At 36.2% G+C, this 27498-nt stretch overlaps 1 protein-coding gene across 2 annotated transcripts in view; it reads right to left on the bottom strand.

Moving 5' to 3' along the window:
• Positions 1–997: 997 nt before the first annotated feature.
• Positions 998–27498, bottom strand: part of MAGT1 (magnesium transporter 1) — a 51086-nt gene continuing 24585 nt past the window's right edge. For both annotated transcript variants that reach the window (XM_027608602.1, XM_027608603.1), the window contains 7 exons: positions 19484–19624; positions 18737–18877; positions 17584–17673; positions 16882–16945; positions 8450–8524; positions 5570–5660; positions 998–3033 (listed from right to left, as the gene is read on the bottom strand). In XM_027608602.1, the coding sequence (XP_027464403.1) occupies positions 3018–3033; positions 5570–5660; positions 8450–8524; positions 16882–16945; positions 17584–17673; positions 18737–18877; positions 19484–19624 (618 nt within the window). In that variant the 3' untranslated portion in view covers positions 998–3017. The remainder of the gene's footprint in view (positions 3034–5569; positions 5661–8449; positions 8525–16881; positions 16946–17583; positions 17674–18736; positions 18878–19483; positions 19625–27498) is intronic.

The following is a 27498-nucleotide window of genomic DNA, read 5'->3' as shown; positions in this document are numbered from 1 at the left end:
AGTCCAAATGCACTCACATTAGAATAAAAAAATAGATCCTGAGAGAACCTATTTCAAGTGACTTGCCTCTGGTCACATAGACAGAGAATAAGAACTAAAAGCTGTTTAAAAGCTGGATCTCTCGGGCGCCTGGGTGGCTCAGTTGGTTAAGCGACTGCCTTCGGCTCAGGTCATGATCCTGGAGTCCCGGGATCGAGTCCCACATCGGGCTTCCTGCTCAGCAGGGAGTCTGCTTCTCCCTCTGACCCTCTTCCCTCTCGTGCTTTCTATCTCTCGTTCTCTCTCTCTCTCAAATAAATAAATAAAAAAATCTTTAAAAAAAAAAAAATAAATAAAAAAAAATAAAAGCTGGATCTCTCTACTTTGTGTCCAGTGTTCCCATCCCATGTTTGCAAATGTACTATTGTCCAGTCTCATATAACTTGATAATCTGTCTGGGTAACTGTTTCAATTATTTAGTACAAAAAGCTAATTACCTAGTCACAATGTTCACCAACTGGGACAAAACTAGATCAACCATTGAAGACAGCCATTCATCTACTTATCTTGGCTGTTTTGACTAACATATTGGGTGACATTAATGAAAGATAACATATGGAATCCTGGAAGAATGTATCTCAATTTAGAAATACTTAAGGAAATTGACCTATCAAATTTACTGTCATTAGGACAGTAAGAAATTTAATTATATTCTCAAAATGAAATAACCTAGAGGCACTTGGGTGGCTCACTCTGTTAAGTGACTGACTCTTGATTTCAGCTCAGGTCATGATCTAAGGGTTGTGAGACAGAGCCCTGCATCAGGCTCCACACTTAGCAGGGAATCTCCTTGAGATTCTCTCCCTCTCCCTCTGCCCCTCCCCCTGCTCATGAGCGTGCTCTCTCTCTCTCTCTCAAATAATCTTTTCTAAAAAATGAAATAACCTAATATTACAATCCTAATTTAGTGTTTTAAATTCACCCCTCTTTACATGTTAATAAAAAAACCTAAGAGTTTAGATTGTAAAAGTTTATTGATATGGTCAAAAAGCAAACAGCCAGACATTTGGTTATCTTTGCTACTACAATGTGTCATTTTGAATAGTATTTCTAAAATGCATAACAAATATTTAAAACATTACTAGAAAAGTAAATTAAGAGTCTACTTAAGGCACTTCAGATGAAAGCAAATTTCAAAATTTCCACAAAAGTAACTCTAAGTTTAGTAAATCTGCCTTCTACAGATTTTGGCCAGAATGCAACTCTTCTCCTTGCACAAGAAGAATGTGCTCTTAAGGGAGACAAAATACAAAAAAGTGTCATTCTTTCAATGCTCATGGCACATTATCTGGAGCTATACAGATTACATGGCAGTAGTATTACCCTAGTCAGTCTGTACAAACCAGGGCATCTTCATACAAATCTCATAAGAATCACAGCATAAATTTATTTGGCCTGAGACAATTACAAGGCAATTACAAGAAATCCAGAAACACACAATTTATAGGGAAGTAATTAACAAAAAGTGGATCCACTGAAGAGTAAAAGGTCAACTATATGCCCTGACCTGACAAATCTTGGAACAAAAACAAAAAACCCACATAAAACATTTCTTCTTAGGCAATTATATTCATCTTTTCTGCAAATCTCTATTATATAAGACTTCTAGACCACATGGGAAAGTTATTAGATGGTAAATAGTAGTAGGCAAAGTATTTTTTTAATGTAATACTTCTAAGATTTCTTTAAAATTTTTTCACAGTCATAAGTATTATATTTCCATAAAAGTGAAATTTCAGGATACCTTTTGTAACTATGGGGGAAGTTATGGCTAGATCTAATGATAATTATGGCTAGATCTAATGATAACCATCAACTTTCATTCTTCACAAAAATTTGGTTAGCATATATGGTTATTTCCACTGACAGAAAAAAAAGGACAAAATTCAAATAAAACCTCTTCAAATGTTTACTGTTTCTCCACTGAAAGTGAAAGAATGAAGGCTAAAATAATAGCAAAAACATAGCAACTTTCAAGAAACAATTTACTTTCTATTCATAAGCAACAACTCAATATATCAGGATATGCTTTTCCCAATCTAGGGGAGTCCTTTTCCTAAATACAAGGGTTAATGAAATATGTTGTAACTGTAATACAGAAATCGACTTAACTAGATGAACCTGTTTTTTTTCTGTGGGGTACAAATGAAGTAAGTGACAATCTCTAATTTGTAGAAACAGTTTAGACCATTTTTAAGTTACACTGATTTTAGCACTAAGCTACATTTTTATTAGAGAGGGACCTACCTTAAATAAATTAAGGAGACAGAATGAACTTGAAATCTTTCCAAACAAAAGTAGTTAACACCACACTCATGCAGAAATCATAATCCTGTATTTAGACTTTTTAATGTCTACAGCGACCAAGAAGCATAGCTAGCACTGTATTTCAGTAGGAAACATGAAGGAGGGGGAGGACTGGCTAATCTTTTCTAAAGGCTAGATGTGTCAGAAGATCACATAGCACATAATGATTTCTCTGCCCAAAAGGAAAAATGTGCACAGTATACACATCCATGCAAAGACGGAACAGCTAAGAATGCATTCCTGATGCATCTGTCTGTAATAGGCATATGTAGGAACACCTGGTCAGGACTTTTTTCCCCTACCTTTGGATAAGATAATATAAAATCAGATGGCCAATAGTTAACTAAAGCAGTTCTGAATCTTGTTCTAATTAAAATGTAGTTATAAAATTTTTATAATGTACTTAATTCTACTAAATTAAGTGTTACATACAGTTCATCGGGAAGGGAAGGTTAAGAGGAGAACTGTATCCAAATACTTCATGATTTCAACAAGAAATTGCTTGTTAAGGCACTACAAATCTTCTTTGGTTAAATGATTAACTATTTAAATCGCTTGAAAAAAAGAGGTAATACAAAATACACAAATTTCATTCTTCTTTTCAAACACACACACTATTTTCATTTTTCAATTTCCATTACTCCAGTGTCTACATATCTCCAGGATCCTTTTTAACTCATCAGAAAGCTGAAACAAAAATATTAAAGCATCTATTAGTCTCTGAAAAAACAACAAGCCTTGGGGCACCTGGGTGGCTCAGATGGTTAAGCGTCTGCCTTTGGCTCAGGTCATGATCCCAGGGTCCTGGGATCGGGTCCCGCATCGGGCTCTCTGCTGGATGGGGAGCCTGCTTCTCCCTCTGCCTCTGCCTCTCTCTCTCTCTCATTCTCATGGATAAATAAAACATTTAAAAAAAAAACAAGCCTTACTTCTAATAAATATCTTGACTTTAGACAAAAGACCATTTGGGTGCATGTATAATAAACTTTGAGTATTAGTAACAAAAAGTGATAAACACCAAGATATTAAAGATAGTCTTAGGAGAGAAGGAAATAGACATAAACTTGTTAAAAAATCTCATGAAGAGAGACACTGATTAATAATTGGATCAACCATGGTGATGAAATAAGCAATAGAAATCCCAGCAGGATTACCCTTGCATCCCAGTTAGTATTCTATAGAGGAGAAATTATTTTAAAATATAAATACACAGAAGAATAAATCAAGAATCAAAGTTCTGGTAGGTTTTGTTCTTAAATTAATTTCCATTTGCCAGCCCAAGTGTCCATCAACTGATGAATGGATAAAGAAGATGTGGCATACATACACAATAGAATATTACTCAGCCATAAAAAAGAAGGAATTCTTGCCATTTGCAATGACATGGATGAGCCAGAGAGTATTCTGCTAAGTGAAATAAGTCAGTTGGAGAAAGACAAATACCATATGATTTCACTCATATGTGGAACTTAAGAAATAAAACAAGCAAAAGGAAAAAAAAGAGAGGCAAACCAAGAAAAAGACTTAACTATAGAGAACAAACGTAGGGTTACCAGAATGGAGGTGAGTGGAGGGATGGGTTAAATAGGTGATGGGAATTAAGGAGTGTACTTGTGATGAGCACCGGGTATTGTATGGAAGTGTTGAATCACTATATTGTACACCTGAAACTAGTATTACACCATAACTAGCTAGAACTAACTAGAATTTAAGTAAAAACTTAAAAAGAAATAAAATTAAGTAAGTTTGGAAGAAAAAAATGCAAAAGAAGATTAATTTATGTTGTTCATTGATCAGAAGGCCTCCAGGAATGTCACAATATAATGAATCAACCAGGGAGTTATTCAAAACTGTCTACTAGGGGTGCCTGGGTGGCTCAGTCGTTAAGCGTCTGCCTTCGGCTCAGGTCATGATCCCAGGGTCCTGGGGGATCGAGCCCCGCATTGGGCTCCCTGCTTGGCGGGAAGCCTGCTTCTCCCTCTCCCACTCCCCCTGCTTGTGTTCCCTCTCTCTCTGTGTCTCTGTCAAATACATAAAATCTTTAAAAAAAAAAAAACTGTCTACTAAAGGGACGCCTGCATGGCTCATTTGGTTAAGCGTCCGATTTCAGCTCAGGTCATCATCTCAGGGTGGTGAGATCCAGCCCCGTGTCAGGCTCTGCACTGGGCATGGAGCCACTTGAGATTCTCTCTCTCCCTCTGCCCCTCCCCTTGTGTGCACGTTCTCTCTCTCTCTAAATAAGTAAATAAAGTGTTTAAAAAACTTATCTACTAAAAATGCTAAAAAATTAAAGGTAATATGAAGAATGAATTTATCTCTCAAAAATATCACTTGATACATTTTATCTTTAGTTGTCCACAATCCTTTATACAACAGGACAATGTTGTATTAAAAGAACATGAATTATGGTACCTGGCACTCATATTATAAAACTAACTCACAACATCCCCCATTATGTAGGTACATTTCTCATGGCTATTAACAGAATAAAATCAAGAACTTAGGATCAGGAGAGTTATTTCTTCCCTGAGCCTTAGAGATCTCTATGAACATTTCAAGACACTTAGATCTTCTTAAACACTCTTTCCTATACTCTATAAACTGGATTCTAATCAAATGTTCTGTTTATGCCATCTAAAGAGCCCTGAAAAGTAGAGGTGTGAGAAGTTTTAAAAAACATTAAAAAATAATTTGCTCAAGAGAAAGTAGAGTATGCAGACAAGATATAAAATATTCTAATCATTAAGTGTTTTTTAGATTTCTAGATTAATTTAGGTGATGTCAGAATAACCCTCAAAGATGTTCCTGAGAGGGCGCCTGGGTGGCTCAGTTGGTTAAGCGACTGCCTTCGGCTCAGGTCATGATCCTGGAGTCCCGGGATCTAGTCCCACATCGGGCTCCCTGCTCGGCGGGGAGTCTGCTTCTCCCTCTGACCCTCTTCCCTCTTGTGCTCTCTATCTCTCATTCTCTCTCTCTAATAAATAAATAAAATCTTAAAAAAAAAAAAAAAAAGATGTTCCTGAGAAATCACAAACTATTGTCCACTATATCATAATTATCTTAAGTTAACTTTTACATGCAACATACCTAAGTTAAAGTCTATGTCTGCTTTAGAAGCTAGAATAGTTTGGACGTAAAGCAAAAAAAAATATTATAAAGCAACATCAACTCTAATCATTGTAAGTATAGGTAATCACTATATAATAGTGTAAAATAATCATACCTATATGGATATCCATGATATTTAGATCTGAAAATAGAGAGCATCCAACTGAAGAATAATACAACAAGTCCAATACCAGCCACACACATTACTGCAGAAAAACAAAAGTGTAAAATGAGCATGTTAAGTATAATAAAGAACTAGGGCATAAATTTTAGTCACATTTCCAAGAGTGAAAAGCAAGGGACATAATTTAGTGGTAAACCTCAACTTTCCAAAACTTTTCATGCCCATTCTTAAATCTTTAGGATTCTGCCTTCCCAATTAACTTGACCCATTACAATATAATAGAGTAGTTCCATTTATACACTTGTGCAATTTAATTGTATGAAATAATAAATTCCTTTAAAGTCATCACAGTCAAGAATTTAGTGTTAGAGGGGTGCAAAGGTGGCTCAGCAGGTTAAGCATCTGACTCTTGATTTCAGCCCAGGTCATGATCTCAGGATTGTGAGATCGAGCCTCGAGTCAGGCTCCATGCTCAGCAGAGCCTGCTTCTTTCCCTCTCCCTCTGCCCCTCCCTCCACTCATGTGAGCATGCTCATGCTAATAAATTTTTAAACAAAAAAAGAATTTAGTGTTAGAAAATTCTACTACTAACAAGAAAATCACTCAGTCACTTATTAAATTTCTTCTAAAGCCTTAAACGTGGCCTTATTGTATTGATATTGATTTAAAGGCATCTAACAACATCATTGTGACACCCTCACTTGAAAGTAGTTTATTCATTTACAGGTAACTACACTGCCTATGTAAGGAACTCATTCAACATGGATTCCTCCTTTGAATAATGAGGCGAAAATACCACGAATCCTAGTCCTAAATTCATAGCTCTATCCATTAATCTCATATGCTCTGGTTTAGCATAGCAGTTAATCTTACCCCTGGATGCTGACCCCACAATGCTCAGCCATGCTTCTCATAACTTGAGGCTCTTCAAGTCTTCAGACTAAGACTGGCTAAGAAGCATAGAGGTGGGGATGTGGGAAAGCATGTGTGCTATGGCAGTGGAAGTTCTAGGGAAACATACTTATTGGCCGACACTAAAAACTACTTGTAGTCTTGTTATACTTAGGGAGCAATTCTTTTTCCTTCTTAAATTTTCACAAAATATAATTAGGGGCTAAAATGTAAATGTTAAATATAACATTTAATGAGTATTAACACAGGACCATTATAGAAGTCTTTCTTATCTAATTAAATACAAACATACACACACCTGTGTGTGTGTGTATATATATATAGTATCAGTGTATTTATGTTTGTCTTCTACTTTTTTCACATAATATATCTAAAAGTCTTTAGGGCAGTTTCTGGTACATAATAAATGTTAAATAAGTATTTGTTATTATTATTTGTGATTATTTTAATATATGTCACCAAGATGTTTTATAATTTAAATTCATACTACCAGTGTAGTACCCAGAGGGTCTTTTCCCAATAATGAATACTGAAATAGGCAAGTTTTAAAAGTCAGGTAATGAAAGGATGTATATTGACTGGATTAAAAAAATTGATACATTAGCTCTATTTTTGCAATATGCAAAAATTCATTTCAATTCAGCAAAATAAGAATCCCGAAATTTGAAATCCAATGTCATCATCTTTTTTTCAAATGAAAAAGTAGACTATACTTAGCTAGGTTAATTCGATGACATTTACCTTTTTAGCCATACAAGGAAAAGTCTGACTTAAACGTATTTTATGTAAGTAAAATAAAATTACATTGTTAGCATTTACTTGCAACAAATACCAATGTGTGAATATTTTAATATATAAAAAGTCTATACAAACCAATAGAAAAAGTACTAAGAATAATAGATAAATGGCAAAAGACAAAAAGACTTTATAGAAGGGAAAACACAAACAGCTGATAAACACTTAGAAAAATATTCAACTTCATTAACAACCAAAGAAGTAGAAAATACTCTAACATTTGCCCCTTATCTGATTAGCAAGTGTACACACACACACACACACACACACACATTTTAATGAGCTTAGCTAATGCTGACAAAGTTACTGTGAAACGAGCGTTTTTTGTTTTTTTTTTTTAAACAAGCATTCTTAAATACCACTAGTAGGAATCTAAACTATCATAACATCTGAGGAAACAATTTAGCATCATCAGTTTAAAACATCAAGGGAATTAAAAATACTAATACAGAGGACTATACAGTCATTCTACTTTTAGGAATCTATCTTAGGGAATTAATATGAAATGAGAAGCTTAATATACTGCAATAGTCACTAAGTAAATATTTATTATAATGTAAGTTAAAAAAAACCCTTAAATGTTTAACAGAATCAGAATGGTTAAATTACGGCATAGGGTACAAATTTAAAATTATGTGTAGGAAAATATTAGTGAATCATTTAACTCCAATTAAAAGGGGAGGTACAAGATTCAAAATTTTATACAGTTTTAAATATGTTTTTACAAATGGAAGAAACTATATTAAAACATTAAAATTTTTAGCTTCTCAATGATGGAATAATGGGTAACTCTCCCCCCAAATGTTTCACACTCTGATTTCCCCCATTTTTTACAATAAGTATATGCTACCTTTAAAATAATAAAGTAGTAGGGGGAAGTGATTAAGAGGACATTTTTTTTCCTGTGTTAAACACAGAACTGTTATGTAACATTGTATGTCAACTATACTTCAATAATAAAAAATAAAAATTTAAATTAAAAAGGTAGTATTAAGGAGGACATGTATTGCATGGAGCACTGGGTGTTACATGCAAACAATGAATCATGGAACACTACATCAAAAATTAATGATGTACTGTATGGTGACTAACAAAAAAATATATATATATACATTCTAAAAAAAAAGGTAGAATTGTTACATTCTGGCATAAGATAGAACTTACTTTTTCGCTTTCCAATATCCATGTCAGATGTAGCAGCTTCACATAACAGCACCATCCCTAAGGTAACCCCACCATCTTAGAAAAATTGTTTAAGGAGAAATTCATACAGACACAAAAGACATACCACTTTAATATTCCTACTCTTTCATGAAGAAAATTACAATGAATATATAAATCTCCAACTTTCAATTTAAAAAAAAAACTGTTACTAAAGTAGGGAATCCTTATGAATGTATTAAACATCACTGGAGGGGCGCCTGGATGGCTCAGTTGGTTGAGCGACTGCCTTCGGCTCAGGTCATGATCCTGGAGTCCCGGGATCGAGTCCCACATCGGGCTCCCTGCTCAGCAGGAAGTCTGCTTCTCCCTCTGACCCTCTTCCCTCTCGTGCTCTCTCTCATTCTCTCTCTCTCAAATAAATAAATAAATAAAATCTTAAAAAAAAAATAAATAAACATCACTGGAGGGGTGCCTGGGTGGCTCAGTCGGTTAAGCGTCTGCCTTCAGCTCAGGCCATGATCCCAGGGTCCTGGGATCGAGCCCCGCATCGGGCTCCCTGCTGAGCAGGGAGCCTGCTTCTCCCCTTCCCTCTGTCTGCTGCTCCCCCTGCTTGTACTCTCTCTCTGTCAAACCTCTCTCTCTCTCTGTCAAATAAATAAATAAAATATTTTTTTAAAATAAATAAAAATAAACGTCACTGTTCTCTTCAAAATAGTTTAATTTTATGTTAGGTGAATTTCACTTTAATAAAAAAGATGGGTGATTAAAACATAAAATAAAATGAAATAAGGAATCTTGTATCTATGCAGCATAATTATTTACTATGAAGGTATAACAAATATTAAAGTTGGAAAATTACTTCATCTGTACAAATGAAAATTAGTATGTTAAACAAATGTCCATCCCACTATAACTTACAGATGAAGTATGAGTTTTCCTGACATGTATTTTGAAATAACCTTCCTGGACATGCTTGCAACTATTGCTCCAACCTTGTATATATTTTATTTTGTTTTGTTTTGGGGGGGCTTGAACTCACAACCCTGAGATCAAGACCTGAGCTGAGATCAAGAGTCGGATGCCTAACCGACTGAGCCACCCAGGTGCTCTGATATATTTTAAGACATTAAATAGCCTTTTTGCATATTTAACCACCCTCCAAAAATGAATACACTTGAACTGTGCACCATTTGAAGAGAACAGCAACTCATTTTTATTTGAAAAATAACTTTTCAAAAATTCTCCAGAATTTCAACAATCAACCTCTAAAGCGCAAATTACTACTCAACTACCAAGTTTGTCCTATTCTAATAACAAAAGAGAATTCTATATGTCATCACCTCACTTTTATTCACCTTACTATGGAAACTACATAAATACAAAAATATACCTACTCATGCAAATAGGTTACACGTGGCATGGTTGAATGCTAAAATAAGCAAAGTTGAATTTTAAAGCAAATACAGTATGTTCTAGTAGAAAAGAGGGGCGCCTGGGTGGCTCAGTCATTAAGCGTCTGCCTTCTGCTCAGGTCTGATCACAGGGTCCTAGGATCGAGCCCCATATCAGGCTCCCTGCTCGGCAGGAAGCCTGCTTCTCCCTCTCCCACTCCCCCTGCTTGTGTTCCCTCTCTCGCTATGTTTCTATCTGTCAAATAAATAAATAAAATATTTTTAAAAAAGAAATTTACCCTGCAGTTTGGTGAATACAAACAGCAGTTAAAAATGCCCAAATCAATTATGCATACACACATGCACATTGTAGGCTACCACACGTGGGTATGATTAAGCAGAAAGGGAAAAACAGGTGTTCGGATAAGGCCTGAATTTATAACTGGCTCTATAGTTTGTCTATTCATCCCTTCACTACCACCTTGTACTGTCGTCAATAGCCTCTTTTTAGGGATGATGCCCATTCATCATGCTCTTAGTTGCTTAGACAAGTTTTCTCCAATGACAACTTTTTCTTACTGAGGTTCTTTATATCCAGATACACGTAAAGATTGATCATTTCTATAGGCTTTTGTTACAGGGTACTTTTTAAAAAGATTTTATTTAGTTATTTGAGGGAGAGAGAACGAGAGCATGAGCAGGGGTGGGAGAGAGGGAGAAGCAGGCTCCCTACTCAGCAGGGAGCCCAATGTGGGGCTTGATCAGAGGACCAGGAGATCATGACCTGAACTGAAGGCAGATGATTAACCTACTGAGCCACCCAAGTGTCCCACCAAATTATTTTTATATCCAAGTAAACATTCCTTGCAACATTCAACAATAGAAGAATAATTGAATTATGATATTTATGATATACCCATTATATAAACATTAAGAATGATCACTATTTTTCCTTTTCCTTGCCCATATTTTCTTATTTATCTGTAATTCTCATGCACCTTTTGTAACTATAAAGGCCATACAACCATAGAGAAAATGCTTATATTAGGAAACCAAATTGCACACGTCTGTAACTACAAAAAAAGGAGCTTCCCCCCAAAAAGATACAACTAAGCAAAGAATGCAAGAGAATATGCAAAAATAAACCTAGATTTTTTTTAAAGATTTTATTTATTTATTTGAGAGAGAGAATGAGAGAGAGAGCATGAGAGGGGAGAGGGTCAGAGGGAGAAGCAGACTCCCTGCTGAGCAGGGAGCCTGATGTGGGACTCGATCCCGGGACTCCAGGATCATGACCTGAGCCGAAGGCAGTCGCTTAACCAACTGAGCCACCCAGGCGCCCAAACCTAGATTTTAATATTAGGGTTTCAGATCATGGGTGAAAATTTTCTAATCTACTGTTTTATTTTTTTAATTTAAATATATTTAAAGTATAATTCCATCTGTGTAAAGTTAAAAAATAAGTAAAACTAATCCATATTGTTAGAGGAGTCAGGAGAGTAGTTAATTCTGGGTAGGAAGGTAGCAATCAGGAGGGGGTGATGAGATTGGGGATGCTTTGGGATATGAGTGAAGTTTTATTTCATCAACTGGGTGGTTACACAGTTGTGTTCATTTTGTGAAAATTTATCAAACTGTACACTGCACTTATGAATTGTGAACATTTCTGCACGAATATAGTAATTCACATAAAAAGTTTAAAATACAATTTTAAAAGTTGCTTAGTGGACCAGGCAACTCATATAGTTTGCTTTATTAATCATGTATTAAATTATACAATATTAAAATAATGATAAATATGTGGATATTTTCTAAACTCGTAACTACTAGTTAGTAGTAGTCTCATTCTATTAGTTCTTATCAACACAGTAACTTTTTTTTTTTAACATGGTAACTTTTGAGTTTTGAGTTTTTAGGCTTTGTGACCACTAAAAAAAAAGGGATTTTTAGTCTTCCATAAAGTTTCCTACCTCTAACAAAGTTAAATAGCTTTATTCATTGTCTCACACCTAGTGATAAACAGCATTTAGGGCCTTTCTTATAATTTGTAAACCTTTGTTTATCCCCATACTATAAACTCCTTAGACAAATCATGCATTCACAGCAACTAGCAAAATAACTGCTCAGAAAGTATCACCCAAATCTTCCTAACCACTACCAAAAAAGCAAAAACAAAATAAGGGAAAAAATATCACCCTGAAAAAAATTCCCATTTTGTATCCAATTAACCAAATTTAAAGATATGCTTTATTTCCAAAAAAACCTACTGGGACTTCATCAAGAAAAAAAGCTTCTACACAGTGAAAGAAACAATCAACAAAATTAAAAGGCAACCTACGGGGGTGGCTGGGTGGCTCAGTCAGTTAGGCATCCAACTCTTGATTTCCGCTCAGGTCATGATCTCAAAGTTGTGGGATCAAGCCCCACATCAGGCTCTGCACTCAGCAGGGAGTCTGCTTGTCTTCCTCTTTCTCTCTCTCTTTTTCTCTCTCCCTCTCTCCCCCACCCTCCCCTTCACTCATATTCTCTCTCTAAAAATAAATAAATAACTTTTTTAAAAGAGGGCAAATTATGGAGTGGGAGAAGATACTTGCAAATGACATATCTGATAAAGGGTTAGCACCCAAAATATATAAATAACTTATAAAACACAACACCCCCCAAAAAACAATCCAGTTAAAAAATGGGCAGAAGACATGAATAGACATTTTTCCAAAGAAGACACAGATGGCCAGCAGACATATGAAAAAATGCTCAATATCACTCATCATCAGGGAAATGTACATTAAAACTCCAACGAGATATCACCTCACACCAGTCAGAATGGCTACCATTAACAACCCAGGAAACAACAGATGTTGGCGAGGATGTGGAGTAAAGGGAACCCTCCTACACTGTTAGTGGGAATGCAAACTGGTGCAGCCACTCTGGAAAACAGTATGGAGGGTCCTCAAAAAGTTAAAAATAGAACTACCCTACGGTGCAGCAATTGCACTACTATTTACCCAAAGGATACAAAAATATTTATTCAAAAGGATACATGTACCCCGATGTTTATAGCAACAATAGCCAAATTACACAAAGAGCCCAAATGTCCATTGACTAATGAATGAATAAAGAAGTAGTATATATATAATGGAATATTATTCAGCCATAAAAAAGAATGAAACCTTGCCATTTGCAATGAGGTGGATGGAGCTAAAGACTATTATGCCAAGCAAAATAAGTCAGTCAGAGAAAGACAAATACCATATGATTTCACTCATGTGCAGAATTTAAGAAACAAAAATGGCAGCGGGGGGGAAGAGAGGTAAACCAAGAAACAGACTCTTAACTATAGAGAACAAACTGATGGTTACCAGAGGGGAAGTGGGTGAGGGGGATGGGTGAAATAGGTGATGGGGATTAAGCAGGGTACTTGTGATGAGCACTGGGTGTTGTATTTAAGTGTTGAATCACTAAATTCTACACCTGAAAATAAATTTACATTGTATGTTAACTAACTGGAATCTAAATTAAAACTTGGAAAAGAAAAAAATGCTGTATTTCAATAGGCTTGCAATCTGCTCCAAATGTATGTGAAGCCTTAAGTAATGTTTAACCTTTAGGCAGAAGGAAAAAGTAAGACTATTCCAATTTCCTAAACATTTTATATAATTATATTCACAAAGTTAGGACAAGGCTTAGGAGAGAAGAATTTTGGTAGTCCTCCAGTGTTACAGAGACCATGATTAAAGTTCAGGTTCTACCAGAAAGAAGGACAAGGTTCATACACCAGGCTCTCAGTTGAAAGCCATGGATGGAGAGGATGGAGAAAATGGGAGAAAAACAATCCTGAAGAGACAGTAGCCCAAACATTTTCTAAAATGAACTAAGGGTACTGACCCACAGATTTAGGAAGTCCTGCAATCCAGAAAACAGGAGCAATATAAACAAAAACATTAGGAGAAAAGTCTTAAAATCCATCAGAGAAAAAGACACACTGCCTTCAAAGAACAATAGTAAGAATTAAATCTGATTTTTCCCAGAAACTATGGAATTAAAAGACAATGGGATAACATTTCCAAAGTGCTTAAAGAAATCTAGAAATCTATACCTGGTAAAATATCCTTAAAAAATGAAGGAGAAATAAAAGGATTTTTTTGGAAAAAATTAGGACAAAGCTAGAAAACTAACAAACCACAAATCACTTAATAACTGTATCTGCCCTTTTGCTACATTGTTCAATGTCAAAATACCACTAATTGAGACCATTTCCAGACACTGAAAAATTTCCTAGGCATAATAAATTTGTTAATACACCAAACCATAAATGAGCATTTTCAATTTAAATTTTGAAATAATCTGAAATAAGACAAAGAAAGACAAATTTGTATGAACTCTCTTACATGTGGGATCTAAAAATAAACAAATTTTATTTTATTTTTTTAAGATTTTATTTGTCAGAGAGAGAGAGAGAGAGAGAAAGCACAAGCAAGGGGAGCGGCAGGCAGAGGGAGAAGCAGGCTCCCCGCTGAGCCAGGAGCCCGATGCGGGACTCGATCCCAGGACCCTGAGATCATGACCTGAGCTGAAGGCAGACGCCCAACCAACCGAGCCACCCAGGCGTCCCCAAATAAACAAATTTTATACACACACTCACACACAGGTTCATAGATACAGAGAACAGATTGGTGGTTGCTCTGCAGAGTAGGGCAGTAAGGGGAAGAAGTGGGTGAACTTTATTTAGTTTAAATTAACCGAATAAAAAATAAATTTTAGGATTTGAAAGAACATATGGTTGGATATTTTTCTTACAGTCTTCTTTCTCATCATTGGGAATAGGTATTTATTATTTTTTTTAAAGATTTTATTTATTTGAGAGACAGAGTGAGAGAGAGAGAGAGAGAGCACATGAGAAGGGGGAGGTTCAGAGGGAGAAGCAGACTCCCTGCTGAGCAGGGAGCCCAATGCGGGACTCGATCCAGGGACTCCAGGATCATGACCTGAGCCAAAGGCAGTCGCTTAACCAACTGAGCCACCCAGGCGCCCAATAGGTATTTATTATTAATTTTTTAGCTCACCATTCCATGGCTGAATAGATGAACTCCCCTGGCTCTGAGCTGGCTTTTAAGCAGTAAATCTGTTTTCCATATTATACATGAACACTGTTTTGAGAAAATATCATTTTCCCAAATGTCTTTCATTTAAACCAAAAGCTTAATTTTTTTTCAGAATCTTTCCCTTCAATTATCTCTATTAAATCACTGACATAGTAAAATAAAACGGGGGAACATACACAAAGATTTACTAAGGATGATATTTCCAGGGGTTCTGATTTTTGTCTATATGTACTTGTATTTTCTAAATTTCCTTTAATTAACTTATATTGCTTTTATCATCAGAAAAAACATTTTAAGGGATTAAATTACTCATATTGATTGTAATCACCTTCAAATTTCTTAGCCAATTCTTACATAGTACAACCCATTTTCAATAGAGTTAAATGTTGAACTAGATGACCTCTAAATTCCTTAGATGATGAGATGAGAAGGCAAGGCAAATGACTTTACCATCAAACCACTGGGCAGATTCTCTAACAGCCTGGGCTACAACTGATTCCAATATGTCAGTGTCAGGACCCCGTGGCTGAGCAGCACAGCTCTAGAAACATTACATTTGTTTACCTTGTTGATTTGTTCTACAGAGTCACTGCTTATATACTCGGGGCGGGGGGTAAACTGTGCTCAGTAATACTGTGAAATTTAGACTCTTACCTATCTGATGTCACTGGTAACTATCCTTGCAGCTTATACAGGCATCAATTTTCAGATGTGAGAAAGTAACAATCTGCCCTGCCATTCAAGAGAATGGGACAACATATAAAAAGCAACTACAAAGTTCCCAGGAGATAATATTTCTACCTAGGGGGCGCCTGGGTGGCTCAGTTGGTTAAGCGACTGCCTTTGGCTCAGGTCATGATCCTGGAGTCCCGGGATCGAGTCCCACATTGGGCTCCCTGCTCAGCAGGGAGTCTGCTTCTCCCTCTGACCCTCTTCCCTCTCGTGCTCTCTTTCTCTCTCTCTCTCTCAAATAAATAAAATCTTTAAAAAAAAAAATCTTAAAAAAAAATATTTCTACCTAGGACATGCTGGCTGTAAAACGTCAAAATAACTCCTGTCTTGGCGCCTGGGTGGCTCAGATGGTCGGGCATCTGCGTTCAGCTCAGGTTGTGATCCTGGGGTCCTGGGATCAAGCCTCATGTCAGACTCCTGGCTTAGTGGGGAGTCTGCTTCTCCCTCTGCCTGCCCACCACCCCCACACCACCCCCGTGCTCATGCTCTGTCTCTAATGAATAAATAAAATCTTTAACAACAACAACAACAAAAATAACCCCTGTCTTTGAGTAACTACTGTTTCCTTACTCAATGATGAGTAAGATGTCGAAAATTGTAGACTGATTCAAATTTTATCACTAAGAAGGAAACAATCCATTCTTGCCTGGAAGATCTAAGTCATTCAACATACAAGTACAATTTCTAAGCCTCGATTTACAACTAAAGTATAGAGCTTCAAATAAAGAGTTTGTGAAGACAAAATCCCACACTTATCTGAATTCTGTAGAGTTTCCAGGAGACAGAACCCTGTGTCGTCCACTTCACAGTCCAGACCTGATGCTGATCCCTTTTCACTTAGCCTGGTTTTGCTTTAAGTTTTATCAAAACATTGCTTCATTTACATTTCACCTAAGCTTCACCCTCCCTCCAAATTGTATAATAACTCTATCTTTCCTTAGGTAAGATGTCCCATGGTTCTTCTGGTGTGCAGTCTCCCTTGTAGCAATGATCAATAAACCTGTCTTTATTAGACTGCAGGTTTGTCTCTGGTGGTGTTTAGCTGACTGGACTAAGATAAATGACATAGAAATAGGATTCCAAAGATACTGAAACTTGCATTAATAAGAGAGCAGCGTCGAGCAAACACTGTAGAGAAAATACGAGAATGTGAGAAAACAGATAAATTAAAATGCAGCACCAAGGACTTATTATAAAAAGAGGATACTAAACAGAAGAACGATATGTGTTTCAGCTACAAACTGGGCTTGGCTGCTTCCATGGATATAATTCTGGCGGGAGGAAAAAAGACAAAATTAAGTATTTAAATATACATTAACTTTTGGTATTTTAATCCTAAAATGGGCTATTTTTGAGCCCTATGAAATTATTAATTCACCTGATGTATATAAGCACTGGGTCTGTGGCATTCATCAATAAATAAACTGGACAAAAATAAACATTATTTGTGTTATTTATTATTCATTTTTTTTTCATTGTTGTTATACTATGTTCTCAACAACAAAATATATGAGAAACCTAATATTTCAGTGTACAAGACCTTGAGGTACAATAATGTAAACTCCATGAAGACAGATTGTTTTTCCTGTTTATCACTGTATCTAATAATACTTAGCACAGTGGCTAGAAACGGTAGATGTGCAAGTACTTGAGCATTTCAACTCTATTTAGTTGAAAGCTGACTTTCCTTCTTAGCCAGCTTAGTCAAAAGGACTCACCAAATGTGATAAGGATAAAGAACTTTCCACTTTTAAGAGCACGTTTCAGTAATTGAAGCCCATCATCCAAGAGAGATTGAAAAGTCAAAACTAAACTTAGTTCCTTCACATCTCGTCAATGGTTTCACAAGATAATAATTATTAAGGTTAACTTTGGTATATAATGGAAAGAAATTCTGAACTTCCCTTACCACATGTCCTGTGTGCGGATTTTTATGAGCATATGGTGGTCCTCTTATATGGTTCCACATCTGACCAGATGTCATAGCAAGCACAAAACACTAGGAAACAAAAAATAAGGAAATACTCATATAACATGGTGCAGCTCCTCCTATACTGATCAGATTAATAGGTTTATGAAAAGCATGTCTGCTCAACTAATACATGAACAAATATTTTTAGATGAATAATTTTTGAGTAAGGCTTATATTTCATAAGAATCAATAATACTCCGAAAGGAAACCCCTATTTTAAAACTATAAATAAGCTGACAGATGTTTAAAAATTGAAAACTGAAGAGTCTTTTATGAGAATATTTTCAAAAGAACTGCGTATTTTCTTAGGGGTAACATTTTATCATTTAGGTTGGACAAAAAAGCAGTACAACAAGTTCCTCCAAACTCTAGCCATGCTAATAAGATATTGGAGGAAACAAACTGATTTTAAGGCATGAAATAAAAACATATAAAATCCCTCTCACAGGTAAGAAATAAAACAAAATGCTACCTAACAATACAATATTGTATGCAAACAATTTTTTTAAAAAGTTTTGAGGTGGTTTATTTTCTGAGGTTGTTACCCTTCTAGATATATTTGTTACATTCAAAGTATTTAAAAATCATTGTTTTTTACTACTTATCTAAATACAGAATTATTTAAATTATCATAGTTCTTTAAATAATTCATTATCTCCTAAATAGTTTACTGTTATCAGTATTTGAAACACTTTTGTCTTCATTTACACAAGATAGTACTCCTGAGAAATGTGTAAATTCTACTGAAAAAAATCAAATATACGGATGCTGTTATCTTAAAATACATCTTATTAGGGGCGCCTGGGTGGCTCAGTTGGTTAAGCAGCTGCCTTCGGCTCAGGTCCTGGAATCGAGCCCTGCATCGGGCTCCCTGCTCAAAAGGGATCCTGCTTCTCCCTCTCCCTCTGCTACTCCCCCTCTGTCCCTCTCCCTACTTGTGCTCTCTCTCTCTCTCAAATAAATGAATAAAATCTTAAAAAAAATAAAATACATCTTATTAGTCTTATTTTAAGCTTACAAAAATTTTAATTTATATATGACATACAATATTGTATATATGCAAACAATTTTTGTTCTAAAATTCACTTACCAAAGCTGCAAAAGCCCATCCAGTTTTATTAAAGAGAAATTCCATATTGCTTCTTCGAAGATACACAAGTCCACCAATAACAGCTAAAAGCAATCCCAACATAAGAGGACCAGCATAATTTGGGGGTCTAATTACTCTAATCTAATGGAAAGGAAAGAAAAATGTTTTAAGCATGGAATTTACTTGTTAATTATATAAGTCAAACTAATTCAAAATGAAAGCAATAGTGTGGTTATTGTTGTGATGAGCACCGGGTGCTGTATGGAAATGTTAAATCATTATATTTTATATCTGAAACTAATATTTCACTGTATGTTAACTGGAATTTAAATAAAAACTTTAAAAAAATTAGTGTGGTTATATTTTCAGGAAAAATCATAATTTTTTCTTTTCATCCTAATCAAAATAGTCTACAATGTATCCCAAAATGGGATGGGATAGGTACAATATTCTGTTTAACTACAACATAACACCTTTTAGATTAAGAAGTATTTGCCAAGTACCACTAGATAGTCCATGGACTTAATAAGGTCAAAAGAGTGGTTTTCATGCTGAATGCAATAAGGTAATAGAAAATGTTCTATAATTTCACTCTTTCATCAGGATGATTCTATTAAATGCTATTTATGAAGGGGCTGCCAGACCATTACCACCTCAGCGAAATGGGGATGAGACCAATTAGGACCTCCCACTAAGACTGGAAGTGGATAATGGAAAAGTAACTTTCTACAAAGTAGGGAAACTTACGTTGACGTCAGTTCTGTCAGCAATCCACCTGGCAATCTGTTCAGCTGAAAAACCACGCACCTGCAACTCATATGTATCACCTCGCTTGGGTTTCCCTTTTGCAGGAAAGTTGATGAAAGTTGGAGCTGAATTCATGTTTAGCTGAATAAAAAGAAGTCCATGAAAATATAAGTTATCAAGAAAATAATCTTAACAGGAAATATGACCTTGAAATTTAGGCATTTTAGGGCGCCTGGGTGGCTCAGATGGTTGAGCGTCTGCCTTCGGCTCAGGTCATGATCCCAGGGTCCTGGGATCGAGCCCCGCATCAGGCTCCCTGCTCCACAGAAGCCTGCTTCTCCCTCTCCCACTCCCCCTGCTTGTGTTCCCTCTCTCGCTGTGTCTGTCAAATAAATAAAATCTTTAAAAAAAAAAAAAAGAAAGAAAGAAATTTAGGCATTTTACAAAGACGAGGAAGCCCAGATTTAGGTAGGTCAAGTGATTTGTCTAAGGAAAATGAAAAGTGGTGGAGTCAGGATTCAAACCCAAGACTGCCTGTGACCTTAATTAGTACACTTTACTGACCAAATATTAATTCCTGGCTAAAAATGTACACTCTACTCCTTTAGAATGGAAAATCTCCCATATCACAAACATTTTAATCTGTTCAAAAATTATGTAAAAAAATACATTTGCAAGAACTAAAACTGCCTTTTGTAGCTGAAGTAAGCTCCAAATAGAGTACATTCTCAATCTGGAGTAAACAAGATAGTGCTCTAAAACTGCAGTGAAAACCAATACAAGGGGCGCCTAGGTGGCTCAGTCATTGAGCGTCTGCCTTCGGCTCAGGTCATGATCCCAGGGTCCTGGGATCGAGCCCCGCATCAGGCTCCTTGCTCCGCAGGAAGCCTGCTTCTCCCTCTCCCACTCCCCCTGCTTGTGTTCCCTCTCTCGCTGTGTGTCTCTGTCAAATAAATAAATAAAATCTTAAAAAAAAATACAAAATAGTAGTCATATGCAGAAATAGTTAATTCTAAAAGTTTCATAAATGTTTACTGATAAGCATCACATTCTCTATAATGTGACCATGGTATGCTTGAAGAAGACAACATTGGAATTATTTAGGTAAAGAAACCATATCTGACTCATCTGTATTATATCTTTCCTGATATGATATAAAACCGTATTTGTAGAAAAGAGAAAGTCTAAGTCCAGGGAAAAGATGCTGACCAACAGACGTAAACATTCAGGTCCCCTCAACAGGTAACCCTATAAGGGAGATTAGCTTGTATAAGACATTTATAATTTAAGGACATCAGACAATAAAACAATCCAACTCCCTTGCTTTGATTCTATACTCACAATAGAACCCTCTAACAGTAAATTTTTAGACTTTCCCATAAGGAAGGAGGGTATAGTGATTAATGGATATGACTATTTTGGTCTCTTCGGCAGTATAATATAGCAAATTAATGAATTAATAGATGAGTCCTTTAGTTACCAATGTCCACAGATTTTTATTTTTTTAAATTTTATTTTATTATGTTATGTTAGTCACTATACATCATTAGTTTTTGATGTGGTGATCCACAATTCATTGACAGATTTTTAGTTTGGTCAGTGTGCACAAGGTCTCCAGAACTAGATAAATTCTGGCTACATTGTTAAAAATTCAATTTCTGAGTTTGAAAAGCTAAGAACCGGACCCTGGACAGTGTTCACTCCACCAAACTGCTACCCAAATTTTAGGTTGATATCTTTTTTTTTTATTTGTATGTATGTATGTAATCTCTACACCCAATGTGGGGGTGCTTGAGCTCACGATCTTGAGATCAAAAGTCTCATGTTCTTCCAACTGAGCCAGCCAGGTACCCTTAGGACAAAATCCTCAATATTTAACTATACCACTTTTGGATTTTTTAAAAAATGTATAAAAATCTAGGTAATATACGAATCCATTTCCCTTATGAAATAAAAAAAGTTACAGGATTATAAGGACCAACTGCAGTCAATTCTAGTAGCCACTATTATTTCTAGACCTTTCTGAATTTATTCATATACATATGTGTATACCAACAGAAAACACCATATTGCTTTGCGTCTGCTTAAACACAAATGGTATCATATTAACTATAATATTCTACAAATTGCTTTTTATATGCAGCCATGTGTGAGGGATCTATCCCTGATTGTGTGTGTGTGTGTGTGTGTGTGTGTGTGTGTGTGTGTATTAACCTCACTCTTATAGATTACCAAGTAACTATGCTATTGTTGGACTTTAGTTTTTTCCAATTAATGTTGCAATGAACAGCCACATATATATCTTCCAGTATACCTGGTGAGAGTTTTTCTCCAAAAAATGGACTTGTTAGGTCATAGAGTAGAAACGTTTTATTAAAATGGATAGAGTCGACTTGCCTTCCAAAGTGGCTGTACCAATTTATACTTCTACCCATCAATTAGGAAGGTATCTATTTCTCTACATTCTTACAAAAAGTTCATATAATGGGTAAATATTGTACATCACCATTCTTGTAACTTGTATTTTCATAATTACTAGTATAACAACTTTATACCAAATCAGCCCTTTAAAAATATTTTGTAGACTAAAGATACAATCAACAGAGTGAAAAGGCAATCTATGGAATGGGAGAAAATATCTCCAAATCATATATCTGATAAAGGGTTAATATCCACAATATAACAACAACAAAAAAACCCAACAACAACCAAAAAACCCTAAACAGACTAAAAACTGGGCAGGGATGTGAATAGATGTTTCTCAAAAAAAAAAAAGATAAACTGGGCAACAAGCACACGAAAGGATGCTCTACATCACTAATCATTAGGAAAATACAAATCAAAACTATAATGAAATATCACCTTATTCCCATTAGAATGGCTACTATCAAACAAAACAAAATAAAACAACTTTACATGAGGATGTAAAGAAAATGGTACTCCTGTGTGTACAGTTGGTGGGAATATGAATTGGTGCAGCCACTATGGAAAACAAGATGGAGGTTCCTTAAAAAACTAAAAATAGAACTATTACATGATCTAGGAATTTCAATTCTGGGTGTATATACCTAAAAGGATTCAAAGCAGGGTCTCCAAGAAATATTTGTACACTTACGTTCACAGTAGCATTACTCACAATAGCCAAAAGATGGAAGCAACTCAAGCGTCTATATCAATAGATGAATGGATAAATAAAATGTGCTATTATACATACAATGGAACATTATTCAGCCTCAAAAAAGAAAAAAAATTCTGACACATGCTACAACATGGATAAACTTTGAGGACATAATACAAATGTCACAAAAAGACCAATATTGTACAATTACATTTTTTTTTTAAGATTTTATTATTTATTTGACAGAGAGAGAGCAAGAGAGAGCACAAACAGGGGGAGTGGCAGGCAGACGAAGACAGAGAAGCAGACTCCCCGCTGAGCAGGGAGCCCGATGTGGGGCTCGATCCCAGGACCCTGGGATGATGACCTGAGCCGAAGGCAGACTCTTAACTGATTGAGTCACCCAGGCGCCCCATACAATTACATTTATATGAGGTACTTACAGTAGTCAAATTCATAGAGACTGAAAGTAGAATAGTAGTTGCCAGGTGCTGTGAGAAGGGGGAATGGGGAATTATTTAATGTGTAATGAGTTTCAGTTTTACAAAATGAAGAGTTCTGGAGATTGGTTGCACAACAATGTGAGTGTACTCAACACTAGTGAATTTTATATTTAAGGTTGGCAAAGACAGCACATTACATGCTATATATATTTTCCCACATATACTGTGGCATATGACACTACTATTTGGAGAAAGATTTTAATTTCTTTTTTTTTTTAAGATTTATTTATTTGTCAGAGAGAGAAAGAAAGAAAGAGAGGGAGAGAATGCACACACGCATGCACAAGCACAGGGAGTGGCAGGCAGAGGGAGAGGGAGAAGCAGGCTTCCCGCAGAGCAGGGAGCCCCATGCAGGACTCGATCCCAGGACCCTGGGATCATGACCTGAGCCGAAGGCAGACGCTTACCAACTGAGCCACCCAGGCGTCCCAAGATTTGAATTTCTTCCACAAATGGACATACTACCATCCTTATACCACTAACTCTAAATATAGTTCTAAAATGGGCATCAATTATAAAAAGCTATTTGATATAGAAGAAAACTAGTTTTGTACTTTTATAAATCACTAACAGAAATTCTTTGTGTATATTGTTAAAATAAGTGGAATTACAGTTTTTAATTTCTAAAACAATCCCAACTTGAATAATAGACAATGAGAAAGCAATCTCTTAAACTCTAGAAATTGTTTCCTGTGGTCTAATAAAGGCTAAATGCACTAATCTTTTGGGTTGTAGCATGTTTTACAAATGTACTGGTTTTGATTTATGGGGCTGTGACTGGAATATGACTGGCACAATGACATACTGTAAAATGGGAACATTAAGCTGTTTGATATTTACTGAACATCCATTATGTACTCAACACTGACAGCTACAGGATGTTGACTCTGCTCTTAATTAAGTGACTACATTCTAAGAGGAACTGTCAAATAACTATAGGGCTAATTCTACTATAAGGTAGAATGTGGATACATGTATAATAGAAATATAAGGAAAATAGTATGGCAACACAAGAAAAGGGATGACTCACATTTCATCTAGAGGATCTGAAAAGGCTGCAAGGGAGTATCTGAAATGAGGCTTAAAGGTACGTAGAATTTTAAGAGAGGAGAGAAAGGGAGTAAGGATATTTCATGTTGTAGGAAACAAGCAACGGTGCTGAAATAAGACAGTGTATGATGTAATATAAATACGAGAAAGGCGGTTATGTGTCTGTAGTAAAGAGTGAATGAATGGAAAATTAAGGAATTTTGGCTTTAGTCTATATGCCACTATTTTCAAAAGTATGTTCCATAGAATATAAGCAAAATCCTCCATTAAATAGTCCAATAATTTGGGAAATTCTGCATATCACAGCCCACTACTGGATTTGAAAGATAACATATACCAGCATGTTAAAGTCTATGAGAAGTCCTGTGTTGGGAGACAATTCTCCATAGGTTTCTTGTGTTTCTGCACATGCTGCATGCCGAGGAATTGACTACCTTTGTTCTGGATGATTTTCTCAAGGGTGTTTGTACAGCCTTAGAAGATAGAAATATACCCCCTCCAAACCAAAGGGCATGCATGCTTACAACCCTTTATAGAAGGATTTCCCAAAGCTTGGAGATACTCTCCCATAATGCAAACCATTGGCCTTCATTGCATCGTCCTATGGAAAGTGGGGCTTAAGGAACTGGTGCAAGAAAGTGCTGATACTTTGGATACCGTTGTTGCTGTGAATAATAAAGTCCTTTAACTCTGACCCAGGAATATCATTTCTTCTGCCAGTATCTAGGAAACCATGGCAGGCTAACTCATTAGTTTATAAGTAGAATAAAACTCTCAGATCCTTCATAGATCATGATACCCTGATGTAAAAAATAAAATTTAATTTTGTTTACTCTCAAGTTTCCCAAATTTAATTTTCCCCAATTATTATTAATACTCTACAGAGAGATGCCTGGGTGGCTCAGTTGGTTAAGCATCCGACTCTTGATTTCAGCTCAGGTCATAATCTCATGGTCCTGGGATTGAACTCTGTGTCAGGCTCTGCACTCAGTGGGGAGTCTGCTGGAGATTCTCTCCCTCTCCCTCTGCCCCCTCCCCCAACTCACATGCACACTCTCTCTCCCTCTCTTAAATGAATAAATAAATCTTAAAAAAATACTCTCCAAAAAAAACCCTGGAAACTGTTATAGAGGTAATAGGGAGAGTGTACTATATGGATGGTGGTAAGTGAACCAGTTGAAAGGCTACTGTATTAGTTCAAATGAAAGAAGATGCTATCCTGTCCCCTAAGGGGGGAGAAAAAAGCTGAGAAACTCTTGTGAAGTTCATAGTCCAGGGGTATAGTCTAAAAGACTGAGACCTAATCATAGGACCATAGAACATACCCACTTCCCCCTTACCACCACATTACTAAAGGCCAATTTACTGAAGTTCATTTTAACCAGTACATCATGTCTGGCTATGAAAAAAAAATTACAAGGCATACCAAAAGTAAAAAAAAAAACACGATTTGAAGACACAGAGCAAGTATCATAACTAGATATGACAAGGATGTTGGAATTATCAGACAGGGAATTTTTTAAATCTATAGTTAATATGCTAATGGCTCTAATGGATAAATTATACAGCATGCAAATACAAATGGGCACTGTAGAAAGAGAGAAAGAAATCCTAAAAAAGAACCAAAAAGAAATGCTGGAGATGAAAAACACTGTAACAGAAAGAAAAATGCCTTTGATGGGCTTATTAGTACACTAGACATGGCTGAGGAAAAAAATCTCTGAGCTGGAGGATATATTAACAGAATCCTCAAAAATTGAAAAGCAGAGAATAAAGACTAAAAAGAAAAGAACAGAATATCCAAGGACTATAGGTCAACTACCATAAAAGATGTAACATACACATAATGGGAATACCAGAAGGAAAAGAGAGAAAGGAATAGAAGAAATATTTAAAACAGTAATGATTGAGAATTCCCCAAATTAACATCTGACTCCACACCATAGATTCAGGAAGCTCCAAGAACATCAAGCAGAATAAATTCCAAAAAAAAAGATACTCAGGCATATCATCTTTGAACTATAGAGAGTCAAAGATTAAAAAAAAACCCTGAAAGAAGCCAGAGAAATAAAACACCTTACTCATAGAGGAAGAGAGATAAGAATTACTTACAACTTCTCTTTAGAAACCATGCAAGCAAGAAGAGAGTGAAATATTTGAAGTGTGAAGAGAAAACACCACCACCAACTTAAAATTCTGCACCCTGAGAAATTATTCTTCAAAAGTGAAGGAGAAATAAAGACTGTCTCAGACAGGGGCGCCTGGGTGGCTCAGTTGTTAGGCATCTGCCTTCGGCTCAGGTCATGATCCCAGGGTCCTGGGATCAAGCCCCGCATCGGGCTCCCTGCTCGGCAGGAAGCCTGCTTCTCCCTCTCCCACTACCCCAGCTTGTGTGCCCTCTTTCGCTGTGTCTCTCTCTGTCAAATAAATAAATAAAAAATCCAAAAAGGGGCACCTGGGTGGCTCAGTTGGTTAAGCGACTGCCTTCGGCTCAGGTCATGATCCTGGAGTCCCGGGATCGAGTCCCGCATCGGGCTCCCTGCTCAGCAGGGAGTCTGCTTCTCCCTCTGAACCTCCCCCCTCCCCCAGCTCTCTCTAAAATTAAGTAAGTAAATCTTTAAAAAAAAAAAAAGAGGATAAAGCAGAGAGAATACATGCAGTTCAATCTACGAGGCCAGCACATCCTCATACCCAAAACAGACAAAGACATAAGAAAACTATAGATTGATGTCTCTCATAAACACAGATGCAAAAATTCTAAACAAAATATCATCAAATTAAATCATTAATGTACAAAAAGAATTATACACCACAACCAATGAGGATTTATTCCAAGCATGCAAAGGTGGTTCAATATTAAAACTCAATTAATGCAAAGAAACAACAAGTCTTGGTGAGGAAGTGGAGAAAAAGGAACGCTCCTGCACTGTTAGTGGGAGTGCAAACTGGTGCACCCACTGTGGAAAACACTATGGATATTTTCAAAAAGTTAAAAATAGAACTACCCTATCATCCAGTAATTGCACTACTGGGTATTTACCGAAAAAATACAAAAACACTAATTCAAATGGATACATGCACCCTTATGTCTACAGCAGCACTATTTACAATAACCAAGGTATAGAAACAGCCTAAGTATCCATCAATAGACAAATGGATAAAGAAGGTGTAGTACATGTATGTGGTATATGTATGCACTGGAATATAATTCAGCCATAAAAAAGTATGATATCTTGTCATTTGCAATGACATGGATGGAGCTAGAGAGCATAATGCTAAGTGAAATAAGTCAGCCAGAGAAGGATATGATTCAGCCATATGTGGAATCTGAAAAACAAAACAAA

Source organism: Zalophus californianus, chromosome X (assembly GCF_009762305.2).
Source record: "Zalophus californianus isolate mZalCal1 chromosome X, mZalCal1.pri.v2, whole genome shotgun sequence".
NCBI classification, from domain to species: Eukaryota; Metazoa; Chordata; class Mammalia; order Carnivora; family Otariidae; genus Zalophus; species Zalophus californianus.
This window is presented reverse-complemented; position numbering and strand designations above follow the sequence as displayed.